The 24,574-nt window shown below is 45.4% G+C and overlaps 1 protein-coding gene across 1 annotated transcript in view; it reads right to left on the bottom strand.

Annotated features, from left to right (window-relative positions):
• Positions 1-24,237, bottom strand: part of znrf3 (zinc and ring finger 3) — a 159,781-nt gene extending 135,544 nt beyond the window's left edge. Inside the window, exons 1-12 of the mRNA XM_061259447.1 lie at positions 23,774-24,237; positions 20,472-20,546; positions 19,973-20,025; positions 11,253-11,417; positions 10,598-10,735; positions 7,940-8,044; positions 4,724-4,814; positions 4,094-4,331; positions 2,325-2,397; positions 1,741-1,884; positions 1,181-1,324; positions 611-800 (exon numbers count right to left, since the gene is read on the bottom strand). Coding sequence (XP_061115431.1) covers positions 611-800; positions 1,181-1,324; positions 1,741-1,884; positions 2,325-2,397; positions 4,094-4,331; positions 4,724-4,814; positions 7,940-8,044; positions 10,598-10,735; positions 11,253-11,417; positions 19,973-20,025; positions 20,472-20,546; positions 23,774-24,046 — 1,689 coding nt within the window. The 5' untranslated portion in view covers positions 24,047-24,237. The remainder of the gene's footprint in view (positions 1-610; positions 801-1,180; positions 1,325-1,740; positions 1,885-2,324; positions 2,398-4,093; positions 4,332-4,723; positions 4,815-7,939; positions 8,045-10,597; positions 10,736-11,252; positions 11,418-19,972; positions 20,026-20,471; positions 20,547-23,773) is intronic.
• Between the last annotated feature and the right edge of the window lie 337 nt (positions 24,238-24,574).

Genomic DNA, 24,574 nt, shown 5'->3' with positions numbered 1-24,574 from the left:
TGTCTAACTTTTCAATTTTATTTGCATAGCGCATTTTACAGAAGCATGTCACAAAAATGCTTTATAGAGTAACAGAACGGCAAAGCAAGAGCAAACACCAGGCCTGTGATTTGGGTTGGAGTGCTGTGATTGGGTGGACGTAGGGGGGTGTTCTGGTTTGATGTGCTGTGATTGGGTGTGGGTTTGGACTGTTCTGGGTTGAGTTGATGTGATTGTTTGTGGAGGTGGGAATGTTCTGGGTTGAGTTACTGTGATTGGTTGTGGAGGTGGGAATGTTCTGGGTTGAGTTACTGTGATTGGGTGTGGGGTGACACTGGTCTGGGTTGAGTTGATGTGATTGGTTGTGGAGGTGGGAATGATCTGGGTTGAGTTACTGTGATTTGGTGTGGAGGTGGGAATGTTCTGGATTGAGTTACTGTGATCGGGGGTGAGAGTATTCTGGCTTGAGGAGCTGTGACTAGATGTTGGTTGACTAGTTCTGAGTTGTATTAGGGATGAGAGTTTACTGTGATTGGTTGACAGGGAGTTTTAGTTGTGGGTTGTATTAGGTATGGAAGTGCACTGTGATCGATTGACAGGAAGCTTTAGGAGCGTGTTGTACAGGTAGTACCTCGATGGCCACACACAGGTCAGGAGAGCAGAGCTCCCAGGGCTGCAGACCCCCCAGCACCCTGAGGAAGACTGGGGGGCGGACCCTCAGGTTCCGCCCATCAGCGAATCGTCTCAGCTTCTCCAGGATCCGGCCCACTCTCCCGTCCCGTAACGCCATCTCGGGCAGGCCAGCGATGAGCCGGGTCAGCCTGCGGGGACAGAGGCGTGCCGCGCAAATCAGTCCCTCTAGAAACAAACACTGGCCTTTCTGCAGTTCCACAATGACTGAATTAACCCTTTACTCTTCTAAAGAGAACCTCTTGCTCTGATGTCAAATGATGATAAAAATAAAAATAGTGCAGTTGAAAGTGATGGGGCAGCCTATAGCATAGTGGCTAAGTTGCTTTACTGGGCCCCGAAGGTTGAAGGTAAGACGACAATAAGATAAGAGCAGCAGTTGGGCCCTTGAGCGAGGCCCTTAAGCTCAATGGCCCTTGCTTAGTCTATTCAACTGCATGTCACTTTGGATAAAACGGTCAGCTAAATAACTATAATAAAATGTCATGAAAAAAGGAAAAAAGCCACACACCAGGCGCCGTCCTCGCTGGGCCTGCCCACGGCCTCCGCGTTGCTCCGGGACACCGACGCCACGGTAACGGGACGGGAGCGGGGCGGAGTCAGCAGCCCACGGCTGAGGGACTGGAACGTCAGGAGACTGGTGTCCCAGCGGTTTCTATGGAGACACGAGGAGAGAGCAGGGAGGAGTGTGGGTAACATCCCATAATCTAAAATAATGATGAGAACAAGCCGTTTAGCCAGCAAAGCTCCCATCCTCCTACCATCACGGTTTACCTACAGACCACACGGTATCCAGCACTGTATCGAGCCTGACCTTGAGTTTCTGCATGAGTATACTGTATGTGAGGTTGAGCTGCAACTCGGCTAAATTTCAGAACAGGGCTCTACCATCTCAACCTCGGTTCCATGTTTAACTTCATGGTTTAATTGAATTCAGCGGTCTTGGATGTGAGGTGGTCAACAACCTCACCCAACGGTCATACATAGTTCCATCCCACACTCCAAGGTCCTGCCTCACAGAAGTCTCTGCTGGACATGCTCTACTGGCATTAGGGGCTGGTGACCTCTGACCTGGCTTTGTTCTCCAAGGTACTGTTGAGTCTGCAGGTCAGCTCCTGGGTCTTCTCTTGGAAGGAGGCCCTGATCTCCTCCAACATGGAGGTCTTGCTCTCCACAAACTGGCTGACAGCCGAGAGCTGTCTCTGGGGGGAACCGCTGGAGGTGGGGGGGAGAAGGAGAGAGGGATAGAGAGAGAGAAAACAGGAGAAAGTGAGGACAGGGTTCTCCTAGCCTTCATTTTGGCCTTCCTTGGCCTTCATAATCTGTCTTCACAAACAGTTCCACCATGCTTCTCTTCAAAATGTTCTCTACCCTAACCAGGGCTGGTGATTAGTGAACCAGCTGTCTGTGGGGGAGTGGAGATCAGAAGAACAACGTGAGGCACCAGCGTGAAAGGGAAACACCTGCGCGCTGCGATAACCTTCACAACACCTGGCCAGCACTCAGCCTGAAACGCCGTCAAGGCAACACGGCCGGCTAAAATAACGGCTATCGGGAAGAGGGGTGTCAGTTTTGCACGAGCAACTGCATTTTTCTGTGGATCCATCCACTTTCAAAAAGGCAGTATTAACCCAGGAAACTGTGGATTTGGTTACCTGTCATCGCACTGCTTCCGCCTGGGGAAGTCGCTCGCTGCACTCTGAGACAGTGTGTCCAACTTCTGCCCATCTGCAACAAAGCCATGACCGAACTCACCACCATTTCACATGCTTCAGCAACCCCCATTCAATTAGCATTACACACCATTCACATTTTCATACACTTTTAATACCCATTTCACTCTGCACATTGTTCTTAGCAAGAACACTATCCATATTTTTGCATATTTATAGATCATTGTGGAGACAGGACATTTGCATTTTCAGTCCAAGGCGAGCAATTTTCCTTGAATAAATAAATGACACAATGGGTCCCTCTGCTGGACAGTATCTGAACAACAGGCAGAGTTCAGGAGGCCACATTCTGGACTTTGATGAAATATTTAACAATTAGCCAGTTGATATTTAACAGAGATTTAACAAATAAAAACAAATACGTATTCAATTATATTTCATTAGCATGGTATCCTATGGAAATTTCATATTTATACATATAAATAAGACGCATAACTGTCGAGATTTGTTGAATAAAAAAACAAAAAACAAAAAAATTAATAAGTAATAAGTAATAAAAAAGTGTATTAGCAAAGCCCATTAAAATGTTTAAAAAATTGAAATTAATAATGCTTAGATGTGCAAAACTACACAATTTGCTTAATCACCATATGCAATATTATAAAATTATCATTTTACCTGCAATGTTTTCTATGCATAATGCATAATACAATATAATGACCAGCATGCTTTGGATCATTTCATGTGAAATATATTTTGCAGTAAACGGTTCATAATTATTCAATTTCAAGGCCCAGAATGAGATATCAATAAAAAGTGCATAATTAATTGAGAATAAATCTAATTATTTCATCCAGGATCATAATAATGCAAGCTAACAATCAGCCACTTTGCTGCACCCCTTTTAATTAAAGCAAAAATTCCATCCTTCCCTTTCACATTAGAGTGTGCGTGCGTGTGTGTGTGTGTGTGCGTGAGAGTGTGGGGGGGGATTTGGTTTTTTAATTTCAATGGAACAATACAACTTGGAATGAAATACCTCAGGTTCCCAATTCTCGGATTTCATGAAGAACTCCGGAGATTAGCGGCTACACCAGTTAATCGCTTTAACCACTGGGGTTGAATAAGCTCTTTTGATTCTGGAGCTCCTTGTATTTAAAATAAAATAACGAACGACAACTTAAATAACAAAGGTAGCCAAACAAGCCCTTCGATCTTTCAGCAATGCGTGGAATTTTAAAGCGAATGCTAGGCGTCTTGTATGCATCCGTTTAGTTTACCAGTGGCCCTCTACTGTCCAATAGGGCAGATACAGCCATACTGACACATAGCGGCATCCATTACCAAAACACAGACCAAAAGACAAGAAACCATCAAGCAGTGAGCATTGATGTCCTCTATTTATTCATGCACTCATTCATTCATTCATTCATTCATTTTATAATTGCAATCCTTAAATCCTATTAAATTATGCCATATTTGACACTATTACATGCAGGCAATATTTTAGCAATATCAATTCAAAGTGTGCATGTTCTGAAATCCCTCCTCTATATGCTACTTTCCACTGTCGATGTCGGTACTGTGAAGTACTGAAATATGATGAACCGGGCGCTTTCTCCTCTGTACGAGCCGGTTAACTTGACTTCCGTGGTTTCAAAGCGCTTTTCACGAGCCCGTGGATAGTCAGTGGGTGACGTAACAGGCACCTGGTCCGAGTTTGTTCGGCGGTCTACGGTTAGCGCACTCACACTCGGATGCTGTGGGCCTGCTCCTGGGGTCCCCTGGCACCAGCAGGGAGAGGTCCTCGCCCGGAGCTGTGCCCGGGGCCACGCCCGGGGCCGCAGCGTCATCGGGGCCCACGGCCAGGGACGACAGGCTGTGCAGGGTGGGGGTGGGGGTGGTGGCCAAGGACGAGGCCAGGCTGAACATGGAGGGTCTGCGGAGGGAGCGCCCCGAAAACCAGGCCCGGGAAGGGGACCTCCTGGTCTGCGGGGGAAGACATGGAGATTCAGCACTGATCCTGGATCAGCTGCAGACTCCATAACAGAATGGGGAAGGATATGAACAGGGACTGAGATCCAGGGAAGGTGGAACAGCACCTGCAGCCTAATATTGTAAGAGAACACCCCTTTGGGGGACAATGTTCTGCCATGTCCTCCACAGCTGCAGTCATGTGACCTTTCCGAGGGACACGATTGGACAGCGAGTGCTGGACACATATCCACTGGGCACACAGCGAAACGGGAAGCTAAATTAACATGGCGTGAGCCTTAAAGTTTAAGCGCTCCACCTCAGCCGTAAATCTAGTCCATAAAAGCAGTGAAAAGAGGGAAAGAAAGCAGGGGAACGGAGGAGGGAGTGAAGGGGGAAAAGAATACCTTAGGCGGGGAAATAAACTGGTCCCATCTTATCTCCACGGCCTTTTCTTTATTCAGTGCCTTTACAGTCACTCTGCCTCTGCCGGGGTCTCTGGGTAAAAGAAAGAAGAGTAATGACAGGGAGGAGATGGGGCGACATTTTAAGAGCTGTCCTGATGTTCCTGAAGCCCCACCCAGGCCAGGAGGGGGTGTTCAGACCCCAAACAATAAGTCAGAGCGATTGAAACCGCCCCTCCCAAAACAAAAAAAAAAAACAGCAATGGTCGACTCAGTAACCCTCGTCGGAACCATCAGGGTGTGATAAAAGTTTTCCTCTTCGGGGGAATATCTTACAGAACAGTGGCCTGTATCATTTTCCCCCATAAAGAGCAGGACTACAGAAAATTGGATTCTGGGCTGAGTGTAGGCCTTGAGGCTGTGGCACAAAAATAAAAAAATCTCTCTCTGGAACCTTCTCTCTGGCTGAGCTCCTGCCAGCCCCTCCTTTGGTTAGATTAGCTGTAATTTTCTCGCAGGTTTCTCCACTTACAGACGTTATGAACCCATCCATTTCCCCAGCCTGCCCACTTGACCCGGCTGTTTTTAAGTGCGCCATGAAAAGATGTTTTTGTGCGCGTGTGTGCCGTAAAAGGTCAGTTTTCTGTTCCTTTCATATCACCCAGGGAGCCACCATCAGGTTGGCATGGCAACAGCATGAAATTTGCCCATTTGTATCATCGATTAGGTCCAAATGTTTAAGCAGTAAAACTAAAACTGAGCATTCACAACGGTTTGCTTTGTTTATTATGTGCTGCGTGGGTGCTCACTGGAGTTCAAAGGCCTTTGCGTATTTGTAGGTGTTGTTTGAATTATATGGTTTCCATAAGTTGCTTTCACTGGGCACAATAAACAACAACCTCAGTGACACGGGACTTGGCTTTAAGCTTTTTCAGACTTCATATCCTCATATGAATCACCATGTGGGTCACAAGGCACCCAACAATACCCAACAATACCCAACCTCATGAGTAGGCCGTCATGATTTGCATCACCTTCTTTAAAAAAAGCCGCTTGACCCTTTACCCAAAAGACGCAGTATATGTTCTGAAAAAAGAATGCAAGCTCAATGAATGTACAAATTTAGGTCTACAAGCATTTCATATGGTATTTTCCCACCCCAGTGTTTATCTCTGCCACCTGCAGTGATAAACCCTCCTTTTTTAAACCCTCCTATTATGTTTGGGGTCAATTTTACCCCATTTAGTGTTTGACATCTCTTAAAAAAACAGTTAGCTCTTTTTTATATTGATACTGTATGATTTTTCTAATTTTCTAATTTGGTGAGATTAAATATAGTAAGAATGCAACAAACATAATGCTATGTGAAGTCCTGTACCAAATTGGCATACAGATGTGGTTGTGCAGTGTTATTTTGATCCTCTGTAACTGTATGAAAAGTAAGAATATATACAACCATTTCAATGTTTTTCTCAGATTTATTCATGAATGGCATTTTTTCACGCAGGTGCCAAACTCTCATTTACTATTCCGTAGGCTCTAAAATGAGATGCTTCAAACAGATTTTTCATATTTACGGATTAAAGGCTAGTAATTTTGAAGACAACAAGAAGGCGACACACTAGGTGTTAAAACTTTCCTATTACAATATTTTGGTTTTTATTTCAACTGTTGGACTCAATATGACCTTGAACATAAACCCGGTCATGAACTCCAAACATAATAGGAGGGTTAATTTAACCTTTGTTTATACAAGGTAGCTTGACTGAGCACACATTATTTTACAGCAACACCACCCCTCACCTAACCTGCATGTCTGCACTGTGGGAGGAACCTGGAGTACCCGGAAGAAACCCACACAGGCACAGGGACTCCACACAGAACAACCCCGGTCAGGATTCAAACCCAGGACCTCCCTGCTGTGAGGTGACAGGGCTACCCACTGCACCACCGTGCCACCATGACGACCCCCCTCTAATGTAGCAGGCGCCTATAACCCCAGTCCTGAAGGGCTGCAGGGTCCGCTGTCCCTGGCAGTAACTCAGCTCTTAATCGATCAGTTAAAGCAGTTTATTACACAGTTAACTCACCTCCTCAGCTCTCTGAACTGGTGACTGACCTGAGAGACCCTGTGGCTGTCGGGGGTCAAACCCCGGCTTTACGGACACTCTTTCTCCGACCGAATCTCCGTAGCAAAATGTATTTTAGTTTCTGCCAATCCCTGCAGAGTGACTGCAATGCAATGCATTGTGGGTGAAGAAGTGATCTGATTATGAGGTGGGCTTGAGGCTGGTTATGGAGTCAGGGAAGTGGTCAGTGGTTTTGGGGAGGGGGGGGATGAAGGCATTAGGAGGGAGGGATGAAGGGCTTGAGAGTGAGAGGGAGAGGTTGTCCTCAGATCTTTTGAAGGAGAACAGGTGCAAATGTTCTTCCTGTGATTTCTCAGAGGCAGACAGAGGCAGACATGTCACCTCCACCTTCTGAAGCTCAGGTCTGCAGAGCGAGGGGGCCGAACCCCCCCCCGTCGGCCCCCCCAGACCCTCTGCTGTAAATGAGGCTCATTAGCAGTCCGGTGGTCCCTGGGCGAAACCCCACCGTTGGGGGTTGAGAAGGTCAGGCAATTAACGAGGCCCGCCAACCGGCAGCGTTGAGGAGGTCGGGGCCGAACACGTTATCCAGGTCTGTGATTCAGACCCTCCCTGGAGCCTGCCAGCATGAGGACGTGACACACAAACACGCATACACGCAGATGTGCGCACGCACGCACACACGCACGCATGCACGCCTCCGACTTACATCACGTTCCAGCATGAGGACGTGCGTTTTCAGACGTGACACACACATACACGCTCATGTGCACACACACACGCACACCTCTGACTTACATCACGTCCCAGCACGAGGACACGCGTTCAGACATGACACGCACACACACACACGCACGCACAAGTGCACGCACACACACGTGCACACACACGTGCACACACACATGCACACACGCACACGTGCACACACGCACACGTGCACACACGCACACACCTCTGACTTACATCACGTCCCAGCACGAGGACACACGTTTTCAGACGTGGCACGCACACACACACACACACACACACACACACACACACACACACACACACGCGCGCGCACGCACGCACGCACGCACGCACACGCACGCACGCACACACACGTGCACGCACACACACACCTCTGACTTACATCACGTCCCAGCACGAGGACACGGGTGCCGTCCTCCCAGGGGGGTTCAAGGTCAGCGCCTCCAGAAGCCAGTTGAGGCAGCAGAGCTGGCGAAAGAGAGGCTCTCTGAAAGACACACACACACACGATGCTCAGCCATCGCAGACCAGCGAGCCCCCACGTCCTCACACACATCTCAATCCCGCCCCTCTCCACAGCCCACAGCCCAGCCGGCTGTTAGCCAGACGGCTCTCATTTTATTGGCAGTGATTCAGCGGAATAAAATCGATACACTCTCAGAGACCAACAAAAAAAAACGAAACAAAGAAAACTTCAAAAATAAAAGGGTAAGCAATTACACTGAAGGCTCGTTTGAAAACGTGGGAGGTCGGCTGTTCTGAACAATTACGCTGACAAGCCAACAAAGACACTTTTTGTGTTTGCTTTCCCAGGCGTGATGGCTTGTTTGTTAAAAGTTCATTTTCAAGTGGAAGGGCCATCTTCTGTGACTGTGGGCTTTGGCAGGTAACGTTAGTCACGCGGCATTGGAGCACAAACGATGAGACAAGGGTGAAATCATGGGCGTGGGGCTCGGAAGGCAGCGGAATACAAATGAAAAAGCACAGATGAATATTCAAAAGAGCAAAATGCTATGACTGTGATTACACTACAGTAATTTGGCAGAAGCTCTTATCTAGGGCGACAATAAGGTGCAGATCATAACCAGGTACAAGTGCGCTGAAAACCCTAGAGGGAAGTACAGTTCCAAGCGCGAGAGTGATCACATAGATAAAAACTTAAACCCTTGAAGAATAATCAGATAAACTGACCAAGTAGCAATACCACATTTTTGGCAACTAGAACACCACAAATGGTAAAATAATTCAACACAAGGGCGATGATTACATATAGCATACATGGCTAATTATTAAAGTGAGGTAGGGAGGGAAAGGTGCAGCCTGAAGTCTCTGCTGTCCTGACCTCGACAGGAAGGTCATTCCACCACCGTCTGCAGTTTATGATCAAGTTTGATCGTATTTTCTTGAGGAAAAAGTGCAAGCTGAACGGAAATTATTATACCACTCCCCCCAAGTGGCCAAGCAGTGTAACTGCAGCCCTTCTCGGGCTCACACTAGCAGATAGATATTATTCACATACATTATGACTTGGTGTTGTGGGTTTTGACAGAAAATTATAGACGGGTGAAAAAACGGCGACAGCAGTAAAGAGCGTTCGATACGGACACGGACACGCTGCGTCTCGGGATGACAACCGCTGTGTTCCTTCCCTCATTTCCCTCCCCGCCGACGGCTTTTAGCAGCCCCCACAGTTCAAACAATAACTAGTCAGACGCAGCCGGGGACCGCTTTTCATATCAAAAACCAACATTTACGAGGTGGGCGGCCAGACAACCTGGCAAAGTCGTTCTGATTAAGATCCATCAAAACACGGATAATTACCTTTTTTCAAATTGCTGTTATTTTCCAGCCTCTCGCCGCGTTACGGCGGGAATCTGACGATAATTTGGGAGCCGGGGGGAACGCAGCCGAACAACACATCTCAGTCAGGGTCTGAATAATGGACCCTAGATGCCCTCACGACGCGAACGCTGCCTGAAGCATGTAAAATGAGTTTGGGTGGAAGGTCTGCTGGAGGCTAAGATAACAGGCCCCTGCAACAGGGAATGCTAAAGATAAGTGCATGCAATTAGCCACGAGATTGACACAAGAAATACATATTAAAAAACACCATGCAATGTGCAATAGGTTTTGGCTGCTGTTAGCCTGTAAGCAAATCATGCTCCCGGACTGAACTGTGTCTATAAATCCAGAAAGAATTTGCATTGAACATGAGGAATTAAGAAATAAATAAGTTTTCCATGAGCGTGAAACCATGCAGAAAATGCAACAGATGTGGGGCCCAAGTTCAGCTACAGCTACATTCCTAACAGATACAAACATTTGTATTTGTTGAAAATATTTAGTGTAGTAAGTATATTATCATAGGTAACAGACCTCGTATAAGCCCTTTTCTTGTCTCTACCTGCACAATTTTTTGGACTTAATCCTTTCATTCGTGGATGAAAGTTTTTTTTGCAAATGCAAAAAATAAAATAAAATAAAAATAAGAATAATAATAATTTTAGCTGAAACATTTAATATGTATTTTTAACAACACAGTCCGGCAGGAATCACAGCATCAAACCACTTGATGTTTTTGTCACTGACACGGCTGAATTTCGGTAGCTTCTCCGACCCGTCTCACAAAAATCAACCTGCAATGCTTCACTCAGAGGCAGGTTGAGCCGAGGAAGTTTCTTAACAGTCAGTTCTACCACCTGTCAGGGCTGCTTCAAAGCTTCCCGCTAGACCGGTGGAATGGAAAACACCCCACAGGGAGAGAGAATGGCCAGTCGTAACGAGCAGCCACTGCTCCAAAATGCCAGAAAATAACACACCAAGAGGCGTTTTCATACTTCTAAACACTTCCACCTTTAAGCCAGGCAGTAGAAAGGTCCCCTTATTATTAAAGGTACCACCAGTGCATTCATGAACAGCTTTTAGAACGGTCCTTCACCCACTGAGGGTGGTGTCAATCAGCTGTTAACATTAGCCAGCATTAGCCTAGTCCTAGACGCTGTAAAAGTAGGATAAGCGGGTTTTTTTGGCGGAAACTCACAATGCCACGGAGCCAAGCTGCGGAGAGCTCAGCGAGTGGTACGCCGGGGTGAAAGGTCGCGCCGCCGGAAACTTCTTTCTTCTCCCGCGGTGCCTGGATGGCCAGCTTCCTCCCGCCGAGAAGGCCGTCCTCCAAGGGCTTTCAGAGAGGGACGACGGTCATGAAAGGACTCTCTCACGATGAGTTTACCCGACAAAGAGCCGCACTTCTATAATTCATAACATCCTCGCCTGACATTCACAGCCCCGGCCGGAACAAAGCGAGAGGACACAGCTCCAAGGGCAGGGCTCAAACACAGGAAGAGAAGATGAATACCCAAGATATTTGCAGACATAGATCGGACTTGGTTTACATATGTTTTTCAAAGACTTTTGGCACGCCGCTAAAGGTTGAAAAACCGCAGACACTGGAATACGGTTCAATCATGTCAGTCTACAAAATGTAAAAACTCATAAAAGAAGAATTTTGTTCTGAATATTGCTGTTCCCTTTAAAATTGTCAGTGATCTGCCGGAACCTTTCTAACGTCCCAAGGGTCTTTTAAAGAAACAAAATCTTACATCGTATACTGTCCGCCAAATGGATGTAAAGTCATTTGGTCCAGACAGATCTAGAGAGATACAGACAGAGATACAGACAGATACAGACAGAGATACCTCTCCGTGTCGCTGTCTGAGTCGAAGCAGGGGGGCAGGCACTCCCTGCGTCGCTTCTCCTCCCTCCTCCTCTGCTCCAGCACCCGAGCCTCCTCCAGCTCCCGCGCCTCCTTCTGAAGCAGCTGGAAGTAGCCCTTGCCCTGCTGGACAGCCGTCATAAGCCTCCTGGGGAGGGACACATCGATTAAAGTTAAATCGTGCACGCCTGTTTCTCTACCGCAGGGGTCACCCAGAGCTGAGAACTGCTGCCTTTCCACCCTCCTGTAACCTGGGAGTCTGGTGTGAAGGCAGTCTGGCCAATCAGTAGCACTAATTGTTCAGATAATTAGCTGGAAGAAATGGAAACCAGGGCCGGATTTGGATTTGAGGTTCAGATTTGATGATTGCTGCTCTACAGGGACCTCTGCAGACACACTGCGGGACTGGAAACGTTCAGTATGGTCTCCGTCCGTTCCCCCTGTCGCTAGGGAGAGCGGGGCGAGGTGCCTTCGAATGGCACTGCTGACAACGCGCGGGACAGATACAAATGAGCCGCGAGTTTCAGTGTCAAAAAAACACAATTATCACCATAAATCACTGCTCCGTGGAACGAGCCAGCTCTCCAAATGGCACAGGCCTGGGTGTGAATCCCAACTGCAGCCGGCCTAAATGATATAACCTCCCCTAAAATAAGGATTTTAATGAGACACTCAGAAATGTCTGACACAGGCAGAATAATCACTTCATTACAGCAATTTAGATCCAGCTCACAGCCTCCCTCGCAAATCTCGTCCGCTTGCTTTTAGACGCTATGCAAATTCTGTTATATCTGCACCCCAGTGTAAACTAGCGACACGCACGCACACTCACACACACCTCTGCAATCACACACACACACACACACTACACACACGCACACACACACTCAAACACAAACCTCAGCAATCGTTTTACTTGAGTTTTTTTTCCTTCGATATTTCAGTTGAGTTGGGAAGAACGCAGTTCCCAGAGCCCAGCATATGTGACTGGGCTTCTCCCCTGGGAGGCGCCTGTGATTGGCGGGAAGACTGATGGATGGAGATGTATGGGAAGAACACAGGAGCTTGAAAATGTAACTGGTCAAGCTGGACATATGCTGGTCTAGCTGGGTATGAGCTGGTCAACCAGCTAGTGTTGGTAGCTTGGTAGCTGGTCAACTTGTTTAAAAAAAATAGCTTGAGCTGGTCAAACCATGTCAGGTCTGAACTAGGAGCTGATCAAAACCTGGATTCAATACCTAGCTTCAGCAGTTTTTTGTTTTTTTTTCTCAGAAAGGGTAAACCACGAATTCAGACCCTGACGGAGCCCCTGAACTTTCCCTGACAGGCCCATTACGGTCCCAGAACCGCACAAGAGACGACCACTCACGGAAGGTTGCGGAAGGTTTTATAATATTCCAGTAAACGCTTCACCCTACATTTGCCCCCATAAACAGAATTCTCCCGTCACTGAACATAATGCTGATAAAGAGGGCTGTCGGCCACACAACAAAAAAGCACGCCCCTTTGATCTCTGGCAGTTCTGAACTAAAATCCGTTTTGGGAGGAAAAAAAGATCTTGTGGCTACATGGTCATGATGTATTTTTGACATTGCCTGAGGTTCAGTATGAACTCAATAAGTACCAACAAGGGGAGAAATTATTTTACATTGCAAGAAGGGTAAATATCAGTTAACTGCCAGCTACAAGCAGTTGCCTCACGAGTACCCGGTAGCGATTTAAAATGCCATCCTAACAAAGTGCCCTGAGTAGGACATCTCAGTGTTGACAAGGACTTTTTTGAAAACAGTATGTAATATTCACTGCTCATAATGATGACAGCATGTTTGATGCTTGCACAATGTAACATCAGCCTATCCCAGTACATAGACATGTACAACCCAAAACCTGCCTGAACTCATTGTCCCCATTGTATCTGAAATACAATGAACCCCTCACATAAAGACAAAAGGAAGCAAATATGCACATATGTATGTGCATATTTGCACACCTGCAAAAATGCACATTTGTACATGTGTGTCTGTTTCATTTGAAATGCATTAAAAGTATACACACTGATAATAGCCCGCAGATTACTGGCATCACCAATATATAGGATCAATTCAATTTAATTTACAGATTGTTTGTGTCATAATGATTCTTTATAGAAACTGGAATATTCCTTCATGCTTTGTCTTTCATAAGTAATCTAATTAAATTGAACGTGTTTCGCTTGTAAACACTGATGTCAATCATCGTCTGCACTTAAATTAACTGGCACTAATTATCAACTCAGTCTGAGGTGGTGCAAATGGGATAACTGTTTGAGAAGGGGCTTGACAAAGAGGCGATTGCGCCCTCTGGCTAGCGAAGGACTTCAGTACAATGCTAGAAAACAAGGGGAGAGAAAGTGGTGGTTATGAAACATTTCCATTCATATGGGTTTCCTACAGGTCATCAGCAATCACTGGGATATGAGCAGAGTTATGCATCGCATGTTCTGATAAGTAAGCTGGTAGATCAAACAGTGAGCACATTCATTTACAGTTTGGCTCGCAGTTCACTAGACATCAGTGACTGTACAGCACTGCATCAATGCTGTAAATCCAACGGTGGTAATAATAGAAAAACATTTTCGATGTAAACAAGAGCTGCCGAACCCTGTCCTTAGAGAACTACAACCCTGTAGGTTTTCACTCCAAACATAAGAAAGCACACATTCAACACACACTGTTGTTGAGCTGCAGATTAGTCGACTCAAGTGTGCCAAATCTGGGTTGAAATGAGAAGCTACAGAATGATAGATCCCCAGGAACAAGGTTCACAGACGCTTTATTCCACATCAGTGACTTCAAAAGTCCAATGTGTTAATTAATTTCAAATGGAGTGACCAATAATAAAATATAAAGAGGTATGAAAATGATGCTTTATAGCGGATTATGGAAGAGTTCCTCTTTCAGTAATTTCTCTGAAGATCTCAGATTTCATTAGCAAAGAATGAATAAAAGCTATCGGCAGCACGTCCGTTCACTTGCTATCAGTCATTAATTGTCATTTATAATAACAAGCGGTAGAATGACACATTTCCAACAGATGTCTTGCCAAAAAATTAAGTGCATTAATCATGAATGTATTATTTCACAGCTGGTTTGGCCCTTTTGAGAGCACCAGCGTTTTATTTCCAAAGTCATAATTGGCTCTGCTCTGTTTGAGCCCGGTTGAGATTTCTGTGATTCTGAGAGTTGTAGAGCCAGAGCCAAATGCAATCTGGTGTCGGCTTCGAAAAAAAAAAAAAAACCCAGCCCCACTAGACTCTACAGTCTTTTTCTATACTGGGGTATAAAATGTGAAGAGCACAAAATCTACAGGAAAATGTGATTACTCCATTCATTCATCCATCCATCAATCATCTAACATGCTTATTACTTGCTTGCAGTTACAGGAAGGCGGGAGCCTATCCCAGCATGCAGTGGGCGAGAGGCAGGAAAGTACCCAGAGGAAACCCACACGGACCAGGGGGGACATTAAGAACTCAAGATTAGGAAAGGTATAGGACAGGCTACAAAGACACACACATCAGCACTTCCAACATAATGATTACAGCAAAAACTATATGAGGGCGCTGCTGGCCTACTCTGCTGCAGATAGATTACAGGCGTATTGTTAGAAGTAGAGAGTGTTTGTGATTTTTATGAGTTTTGCCGGAAAGGTTGACTGGTGCCAGGACTTAGCTGATGAAACTCTGTCCAACATCCAATAAGACCTTTACCCATTAGCACTGGTTCCTGAATCTCAACCCTCAAACCGTCACCCTCCCCCCCCACCCCCCTGCCCCCCACACACACACACACACACACACACACACACACACACACACACACACACACCAGCCCACCCCCTCCCCCGCCAGAGTTGGAAGACTTTACCGGGTGAGATTTGAGTCTGTATAAAGTAATTAACAAAGCCCTGGGAACACTGGCCGTCGAAATGGTACGCAATGTCGAGATTGTTGTCATTTTCGACCGGAGGAATATTCCTGTGGAGAGGTGAAATGAGAAGCGCTTTCTCCCGAGGGTCGGAGAAGGACATTTACTAAACAGCTCTGGCCATAATTGGCCGCTCGTCTCCAGGCAACAAAAGGCCTGTGTCGGTGGGTGGTTAGTGGAGTGAGTGGGCCGACAGAACCTTTGTGCAGTGTAGCAACAGTCTCCATTTCAGGTGCTCACTCAGCACCTTAGAGTACATAATATACACTCACTGAGCACTTTATTAGGAACTGGGTAGGGCCTCTCTTTGCTCTCAAAACCGCCTTCGTGGCATGGATCCCACAACCTGAAAACATTCCTTTGAGATTCTGTTCCATGTTGACATGATTGCATCATGCAATTTCTGCATATTTCTCAGCTGCGCATTCATGCTGCGAATCTCCTGTTCTACCACATCTGAAAGGTGTTCTATTGGATTCAGATCCGGTGACTGGGAAGGCCAATGAAGAATACTGGACTCGGTGTCATGTTCATGAAACCAGTTTGAGACCACTTTTTCTTTGTGACATGGAGCATTTTTGTACTGGAAGTAGACCTTATTAGATGGGTAGGATGAAGATGGATGCACATTGCCAGAAACAATACTGAAGTAGGCTGTGGCATTCAAGCAATGATTGATTGGTATTAACAGGCCCAAAGTATGCCAAGAAAACATTCCCCACACCATTACACCAAGGCAGGCAGGGTCCATGGATTCATGGCATCACAAGGGGGCGACTTCATACCAATTGCTAGAACTGAAAGCTGGCCCCTTACTCAGCACCCTCCCATAACCTTCCATCAACGTCTATGTTCCTTGTCAGCAGCCACCTCTCAATATCGCCCTGATTGGCCTTGTAAATACATTACACAACAAAGTATTGCAAAGACCACATGTACATAAAACGCAGCTGCAGTCCTCCACAGTTCTGTGGAGCGGGGTGCTTATTCACAAATGTCAGGCAGCGTTCTGAATTATTCATATCAGAATAAGGCTCCTTGTAAGCTGCCCTGCGTCAGCGCGACTTTCACTCCTTCTTGACACCGGCTCTTAATAAAACGGTAAATCTCGTTCGCGTCTATTCGGTACAAGCAAAAGAGTGGACCTTTCGGTCTCTTTCTCGTTTCTCTGACAGTTTTTCAGGTGAAGGAATTAATCTGAACTGCCACAGGACGAGGCCTATTACAGACAGATAAACTGAAAACTCAAAAGAAGGTCACAAGGTCAGTTAAGGCGCTAGGTTTTCTTTGAAGTATTACTCAAAAACCTGAGTTTGTTCTCAATGCATGAAAGCCCAGGTCCACTGAAATCTATGGTGAAAACAGACCCTCAGACCCAATGGAACTAACGCATGAATGCAGTCGTCCTGTGAGACAGTCGGCTGGCTTTAACCTGCGGGGGAGAAAGAAAATGTTTGAGAAAAGTCGAATATAAATATGAACAGCTCCCATACAGCCGGCCTGCAGGCATACGGTATTCAGTGCATTAACAGTAACTCTTTGTTTGAGCAGATCTGACCTGAGATTACAGCACTGGGAGTCCGAGGGCTCATTCCAATCGCTTATTTTATCCGTCCTCATCTCCTCAGTCCTCGACTGACCTGGAAATCGACCGAGGTCTGCCATCTTTATGGACATTCCAACCTGTTAAATGGTCCTAGGAGGACTAGGAGTGAGTAGCACGGAGGGCCCAGAAAAGAGCCTGAGCAAGGTAGCACGAACAAATCCTTTATTTGTATGTTTTACAGAATGTGCTATGTAAATTAATGACCTGTGGATCCACCTAGTGGCTTAGGTAGAGTACATGACTGGGACCCAGAAGGTTGGTGTTTCAAGCCCCTAGTGGCTAAGGTAGAGTACATGACTGGGACCGAGAAGGTTGGTGTTTCAAGCCCCTAGCGGCTAAGGTACATGACTGGGACCCAGGAAGTTGGTGGTTCAAGCCCTTAGCAGCTAAGGTACATGACTGGGACCTGGAAGGTAGGTAGTTCCAGCCCCTATTGGCTAAAGTACATGACTGGGGCCCGGAAGGTTGGTGGTTCAAGCCCCAGTGTAGCCACAATGAGATCTGCACAGCTGTTGGGCCCTTGAGCAAGACCGTTCACCCCGCATTGCTCCAGGGGGGATTGCACCCTGCTTAGTCTAATCAACAGTAAGTCGCTTTGGACAAAAGTGTCAGCTAAATAACAGATTGTAATTATTATAAATCATCGGTCCCCCAACTTTACAGCCCTCCCTCCCAGAGATGCCCGGCCTACCAAATGGCAAGGCGATCACACAGAGCTCATTTTTGACCTGCTCTGCCTTTCCAGTCCCGTGTTAAATTCCACAGTTTATTATCCATGGCAAGGCTACTGTCCAGGGCCCTATTCCACCAAGCAGGACTATGAGCTGGGCAACTGCACTAACACCGGGAACTCTGTTCTGGGGTTTACTCAATGCAGTTATTCATCTAAACTCAGTAATCCTGCTCTGTGAAATGCCCCGCAAAGCTATAAGAGGGGAAGGGATGTCCGTGTTTGTGTTGGGTTCAACTTCTGGGTGAGACACTGTCATTGTACCCTTGAGCAAGGAGCTTAACCTGCATTGCTTCAGTATAAATTAATGCCATGTAAAAAAAAAAATGCAAAAGCTGTTCAAGTCACTCTGGATAAGTGTCATTTAGTGTCTGCTAAATGCCTGCAATGTAACAAAGCCATGAATGTCAACAAGGTTTTGGCTAAAAACACACCACAATTGGCATGTAAAACAATCAAAAGGGTTTAAAGAACACGGCATGAATATGGACTATGGTTAGGTCAATGACAGAAAGATTGGCTAAATGCTTTCAGAGACTAAAGTTACTGCAGAATTGTTTGAAACAGTGCGAGTGCTGACCATTTATTTATTTTATGAACAAACAAGCAAATTATGGCCGTAAAAAACAGCAGTCAATTCTCAACTACTCACGCTGTTCTAGATGAGCAAACTCCTAACTCAAAAGCCCCTCGCGGATCCAAGGCCAAAATATCATTATCTCTGGTCATACTTTTATGAAAGCTGTCACAAATACTCCTACAGTGTTTTCTTCATTCAAAAACGCTGTGAGAAATTATGGTTACTGTTCATATTAACAGACTATTTGCTGAAATTTCCATTTCTTGTGAAGATGGGGGGTCCTGCGGAGTTCATCAGGGCTGCTCTGACGCTGCAAATATTGCTCCAGAATAAAAATAAATCATTCCTTTGGGTGCACTTCCCTGCAAGAATCATTCATTTGGGTGCACTTCCCAGCAGAATATTCATTTGAAGCCTGAGTGGCCAATGATTTAACACCACTATCAAACGTACAACAAAAAGCCCTTCTTGAACTCACAAGATGGTAACCTGTGTCGCTTTCAAAGAAACTGGAGATAAACGCCTTAATAACAGTCTACCCTGCATGATGAATGAGGTTATGAAATTATGTTGCACATCAGACCAGCTCAACACCTGTATAGTGTCCATTTAGCCAGATTTACAGACACAATTACAGACACGATTTGAAATGTGCAGATGGTACCGGACAATAACAAACGGTGAGGCCTGTCTTCTCGTAATCGGCCTCTAAATGAGAGGAGAGCTGAGATTTACCCTCCACTCCAGTAAAAAGCGTCAAACGCCACACCGATGCGCTGTGAATGCTGAACGCGACTCCCCGGTCTCTCTGAGCGTGTCTATATGAAGAAGCGACAGTAAAGACCTCCATAAAGAAGGCCTTCGCCAAACACTCGCTCGCTTCGCCTGCTCTATTTATGAGTGTGTCATAAACGTGACTCCGACAGTGAGAACACACAGCAGGTGTGTGATAAAACCTTCTTTTACAGCGGCACCACACTGAAGTGAGATAAACGGGGTCTGCATTCAAAGTGTAAGCAATTCCCAGGGCTGTCGGGTGACTCACCCTGCTAATGCCCAACGTACACTATAGGATTTTTTTAGCCAAGAATTTGCGGTTTCCAAGACCTTAAGCAAATCCTAAGAAAGCGCTTAGAAAATCCCCAGTCTTTGCCTGATCACTGTATGCACCCAGCTCTGATGGTCATTTCATATGAAAGTCAGAGACTCATTAGCAGCTCTCTTGGTCAAATCTTAAGCCAGTCTGTGACTCGTGTGAGACTATCAAACTGATTAGATTGTATTGCCAGTATTTACGCATGGCTCATGAAGTATGTGACCCCCCATGTGACTGTAGCATGTGACAGTGTGCCATGTGACTGAGGATGGAAATGCCAACATTTTTTTAAATAAGAGATGGTCATTAAATGTGAGGCCAGAAGGTTCTCCCTGCCCAAGACAGCCTGCAGCAGCCGCTCATAAGCATAGCCTGCCAAACACAATGAATTCTGCAGGTTGAGAAGAAGTGAGGTTTGTGTGCTTTCAGTGGAAGTGAAAATACTTCTAGCAGATACTTCCTTGCCTGGTTATCAGGGGAGGGGATTATCCATTAGAATATTGACCAGAAGCTTGTTCATTATGGCTTCAAATGCTGTAATCACCAAGGCAACTGAACGATAAGCTAGAACCAGGAAAGAAAAATATGTTGTGTCTCAGTGGGGGACAAGTACACCAGATTGGTTTGCTAATGTGCCTCCCCCTCTCTATTAATATTCAAAGGCTGTTTACCCCCACATCGGTGCTTGGCCTTAACGTTCATAACTTCATAATGCTCGTTCCTTACCTTACATGGCACAGATGGTTCTTCAGGGCACTCGAATCTTCCCTCGCTGGAGACTGCAGGAGGTTAAAAGGTAAACACTGAGCAGGGAGCACGTAAAGAGCAAGCAGCCATTTTGTTCTCCGCATCAAAAACAGGCAGCACGGCATGAGCCCTGGCGCACACAATCAGACACAGTCATGTTTTACTGCAATGACACAGTGGTGAAATTGTTGCTAATCTGATCATTTAATATACTATTAAAATACTGCAACAGTTGACAACACATGGGCAAAGGTGGAATTATTGCTACTTTTAGATATGGCCCTTTCTTTTTTAATTACTACATTTATGTTACATGAACTGTATTTCCTATCAATGTGCAATATATTAAGGTAGTTTCCATTTCTCTTAAGTCTTTATGGCAGATACATAAACAGAACACTAAACATGGTGTCTGACACAATAAACAGACATATAGAAGGTAGTTGATGGGGAAAAAGACAGCAATAAGCAACCTTACCTTATTTCGCCCAGTTGGCCTTACGATGGCTGAGCTGACAACTCGATCTGATGCCGACCCCCCATTCCGAGTTTTCTAAAACAGTTACATTTAAAAACAAAAACAAAGATCTTGGTGATTTTAAAAGCATACACTTAGGCTCAGAAACTAGTAATATTAAAAACAAAAACATCTGGTTTACTTTGAAAGCATTGAACTTAGGCCAACAAACCTCCTTTTTCTATTTGCTATTGCTTGAAGGGATCCTGAAAACTTTCCCCAACAAACACAACAAAATGTCGCCCTGAATACACAGATATGTTGGCACTATTCCTGATAAGTGACTCAGGGGGAAAGGCCCTCTGGCTAGCCTGCAGGATGAGCTAGCTGGAGCTGAGGTTTGGGCGCGAGGCGAAAGCTTCGAGGCCCTTCGAGCTCGTCATCTTTCACGAGGACGTATGGCGCCCGGCGCTCCGCGATCCGTCTTGGCTTGCCCTTGCGTCTCTTTCGTACCTCGCTTGATGAATGACCTCATTTGCAGTAAATCTCCCCACGTTAAGCCCAGACATCATCGCCTTCCCTCGCCTCAGCGGACACAAAGATTTCGCCCCTAACCCCTGCGTCTACTCAAAACAGTATTAGAGAGGACTTTTTTTTTTATCCTGCAGGCTGCTATCCACACGACTCCAGCTTATTCAAATATTGATATCATCCGCTTTAGATTTGTTATGTTTATCTTTGCAACTGCATCGATTTTGAGGGAAAGCGGGAACAGTGTGTGTTCTTGCTGCAGACATTGACGCAAGGTCTTTACGTTAGGCAAACTTCAAAACTGACTTCTGCGCAGACGGTGCACTAGTTAGTATGCACTTAGAGCTTTGCGTGAGCAATCCGAGGAAAATATTTCACTGGCTGACATTATGGCGATGTCCTATATGACGTAAAACCTTCTCTACTCACCGCCCATGATGAATTATCCAATAAAAAGAAGGAACTGCAGTTAGCCCATCGTGTCATGCATTCCAGGGCCCAAATATTCACAAGGTTAGAAAAGAAAAAAACACCATATTTCACTGATAATGTGGTTTGTGCCTACATGCTTATGGTAAGCCGCTTGTATCAGCCTTTTTACAACTGCAATAACGATGATAAATCCAAGGTTCTTAGAAATAAACCAACCATTTGACACAATAGCTTCCATGGTGCACTGCGTTCCAAATACGAATATATCAGCGCCAGCTTGTAATAAACAAAATGGTGTCCACTGCACCTTCAGCACCAGTGCAAACATGTTCTCTCACACAACTTACACTGTCTGATTTCTGAGGTAATTACAGGCGGCATAACTCACCTGGGCTCATATGATTAGAATGCATACAGGGCTGAGCTGTAGATGGATCCAGCACTGCTACTCATAGCATGATACATGCCCTGGTCCACAATTTTGTAGCATGGCACAGCATACTGTTTTCCTAATAAACTTGTCCTGAGCATCACTGCTGAAAAGGCTCAGACAGACTCCTAGATGCAACTGCTTCAGCACATCTTCAAAACAAGCTTGCACCGTTTTATTTCTCAAACATTCGGTCTTCAAATCAAGAGGGGGAAAGTAATAGCCGATTCCATGTTGAGGACACAAACGTGATCTTTTGAGTTCCTGATCCGTTCCATAGCAAGAACGATGGCCATTACAAGCTAATCTAGCAAAAATACTGGAGCAAAACTGAATCGCCCTATCCACTGAGAGACCTCAGGAGAACAGAAGAAAAACAGCTTGACACAAAATGGACGTCCTTGCTCACACCTCATCACGTCCAGAAACACAGCTCTCCTCTGAGGTGGTTTGAGTTCACATAAAGAGGAGGCATGCTTAAGAGACCAGATCTGAAGTTAGGGGATTCTGGGCCAACGGGAGGGGAGGTGAGAGGGGGACAAACACTCTCCTGGTTGAATACCACTCATTCAACACCCACGTTATTACTGAATGATATTGTAATGAAAATGAAAAGAACGTATGTTAAAGTTTTCCATACAATTCAATTTGAACTAAATAGGTCTTAATCTGCTGCTGCATGAATGGAGAGAGTTTTGAATGTCAAAATGATCGATTTTTACCACTTTTATTTCTATTTTGTTAAACTGTTCTGCTGTTGTTGTTGAGGTTTATTGGACTAGGCTGTTGATCTCCAGTCAAAGTAAGGCTTGAATCACACCAAACTACACCACTTCACTGAGGTAACGATACCAAACTGCCTGAAGTTGAAGTTCTGAGGAACGTTCTGGCTTGACCTTAAATGAAAAGCTGAAAATAAAGACGCAGCGAGAGCTGAAATGGAACACGGTCAAAATACTGCTCCAACATAAACAACCCACCTGGGTCTAAACCCTGCTGTCTTCTTGCCCTGTGATTTCATGGTGTCATAAGAGGACTCAAGAAAAGGCATAACAAGCCTTTTTCCTAAACTCTGCAACAGGCACATGGTTGACACCATTCATTTTTCTACTCTAAAAATATTTTAGATGGCTTTGGGAACTTGCATTCAAAATGTGCATACATTTCCCCCAGTAACTCAGAGCATAATACAATTAGAATTGTAAACACTGAATGGAGACATTCCACTCAACATGCCATTTAATCCATTGTATTTGTACAATGCTTTTACTGACACACCATCACAATGATGCAATAAAGGGAAATGGGAACATTAATCAGGAAACAGAACCTAACCTGAACACTAAAACACTCACACGAAAAACAAAAAATAATTGAGGAAAGAAATCGTAGAAGGGGGCTCAGCCTCCATTGGTTGTCTCTCTGCTGTCAGTACTTACAGAGGAAATGGACAAATCTATGGGAGCAAATTATCAAAGTAGCTGAGCAGATTATAGCCTGAGCCCTAGGGTAATAGCTGGTAGAATACAGTCCCAGCAAAGAAATGTAAATTAACATGCAGTTCATAAAAGCCATGCAGCAAGTGGTGGTGCGTGTGTCTGTGTGAGAGTAGGGAAACACATGCCAGTCACCTGGTTTTTGTTTCTTTAACTCTTGCATTGTTTTTTAATCTTGTGTTGTTTTACTCATGGGAGTTGTAATAAGTTTGCATTTGACAAGCACGTAAGAGTACAAATATTTCAGGTGCATTTTTGTGGTTCGATGTTAGTTTTGAAAACATCGCGAAAATTAATTTTATTAAAACGCGGGGTGGGGTTGGACTGGGGCAAAGTTATCTCTGGTCTAAGGTGTCCACTGAGGACTTCGCCGAATTATCCACCAGAGCAATCGACTTTGTTACAACAGATTCACGGAAGAATAGGCTACTCACCTCATCACCGCGTTTCAAAGAGCCGAAAACCTTCACGGTCTCCGGATAAAGGGGCTCATTGGTCTGTTCATGAGGCCTCCTGAAGGCTTGTTGACTAAGCTGTGGTCTCCGGTGATGGGTCCCCCGGAACGCCCGTTCCCGGTTTTGTTCGCTGGCGCCATGATTGCCATTGCTCCAATCTTGTACTTTCACTCCCACCGGTGGGCGAATCGCGAGGGGCTTTATAATAACAAAGCGGCTAGGGTCTAAAGTTTTGTACTGACGAACAGGCATATCTCCGCTTGTGACACTACGCGCACACTCAGCAGTACATATTCACTCGCAACGCTATACAACGAGGCTATTCTAATTTGACAGGTTTGAGACACGAGAACTCACGCCGCACAAAACTAGGCGCATTCCTTGACTTTTAGTCAGGTGTTTAACAGAGAGTAATTCATATAAGATTCATGGTGAGCCTTTAAACTCACCAAATCAGACTGCGCGCAGCTGTAGACGTGCCACTGTGCGCGCACACGTTGCCATGTACCATGTTTTGTTTCCCTTAGTTACCGAGAGCATACTTTTGTAAAGAAATGCAGAGACTTGGTAACTATTCAGCCGAATGACAAACTTTAGATCTGTTATTTGGTTACAACTGCTGATAACACCTTAGTGTAATTTAATACTATTTAGTTCGTTCAACTCAACTTTGCTCGCAAAAGGAGATGGCCAGATTTTATTTTAAATGATCATTTATTTCCCTGCTGAAAAAGCTCACGCTCAAGCTGAAGCTAGGTTTTAAAACAGCTGGTAGCTGGT

The sequence above is a fragment of the Conger conger genome, chromosome 11 (genome assembly GCF_963514075.1).
Source record: "Conger conger chromosome 11, fConCon1.1, whole genome shotgun sequence".
NCBI lineage: Eukaryota > Metazoa > Chordata > Actinopteri > Anguilliformes > Congridae > Conger > Conger conger.
The sequence above is the reverse complement of the archived record's forward strand: the minus strand, read 5'-3'. Positions and strand labels throughout refer to the sequence as shown.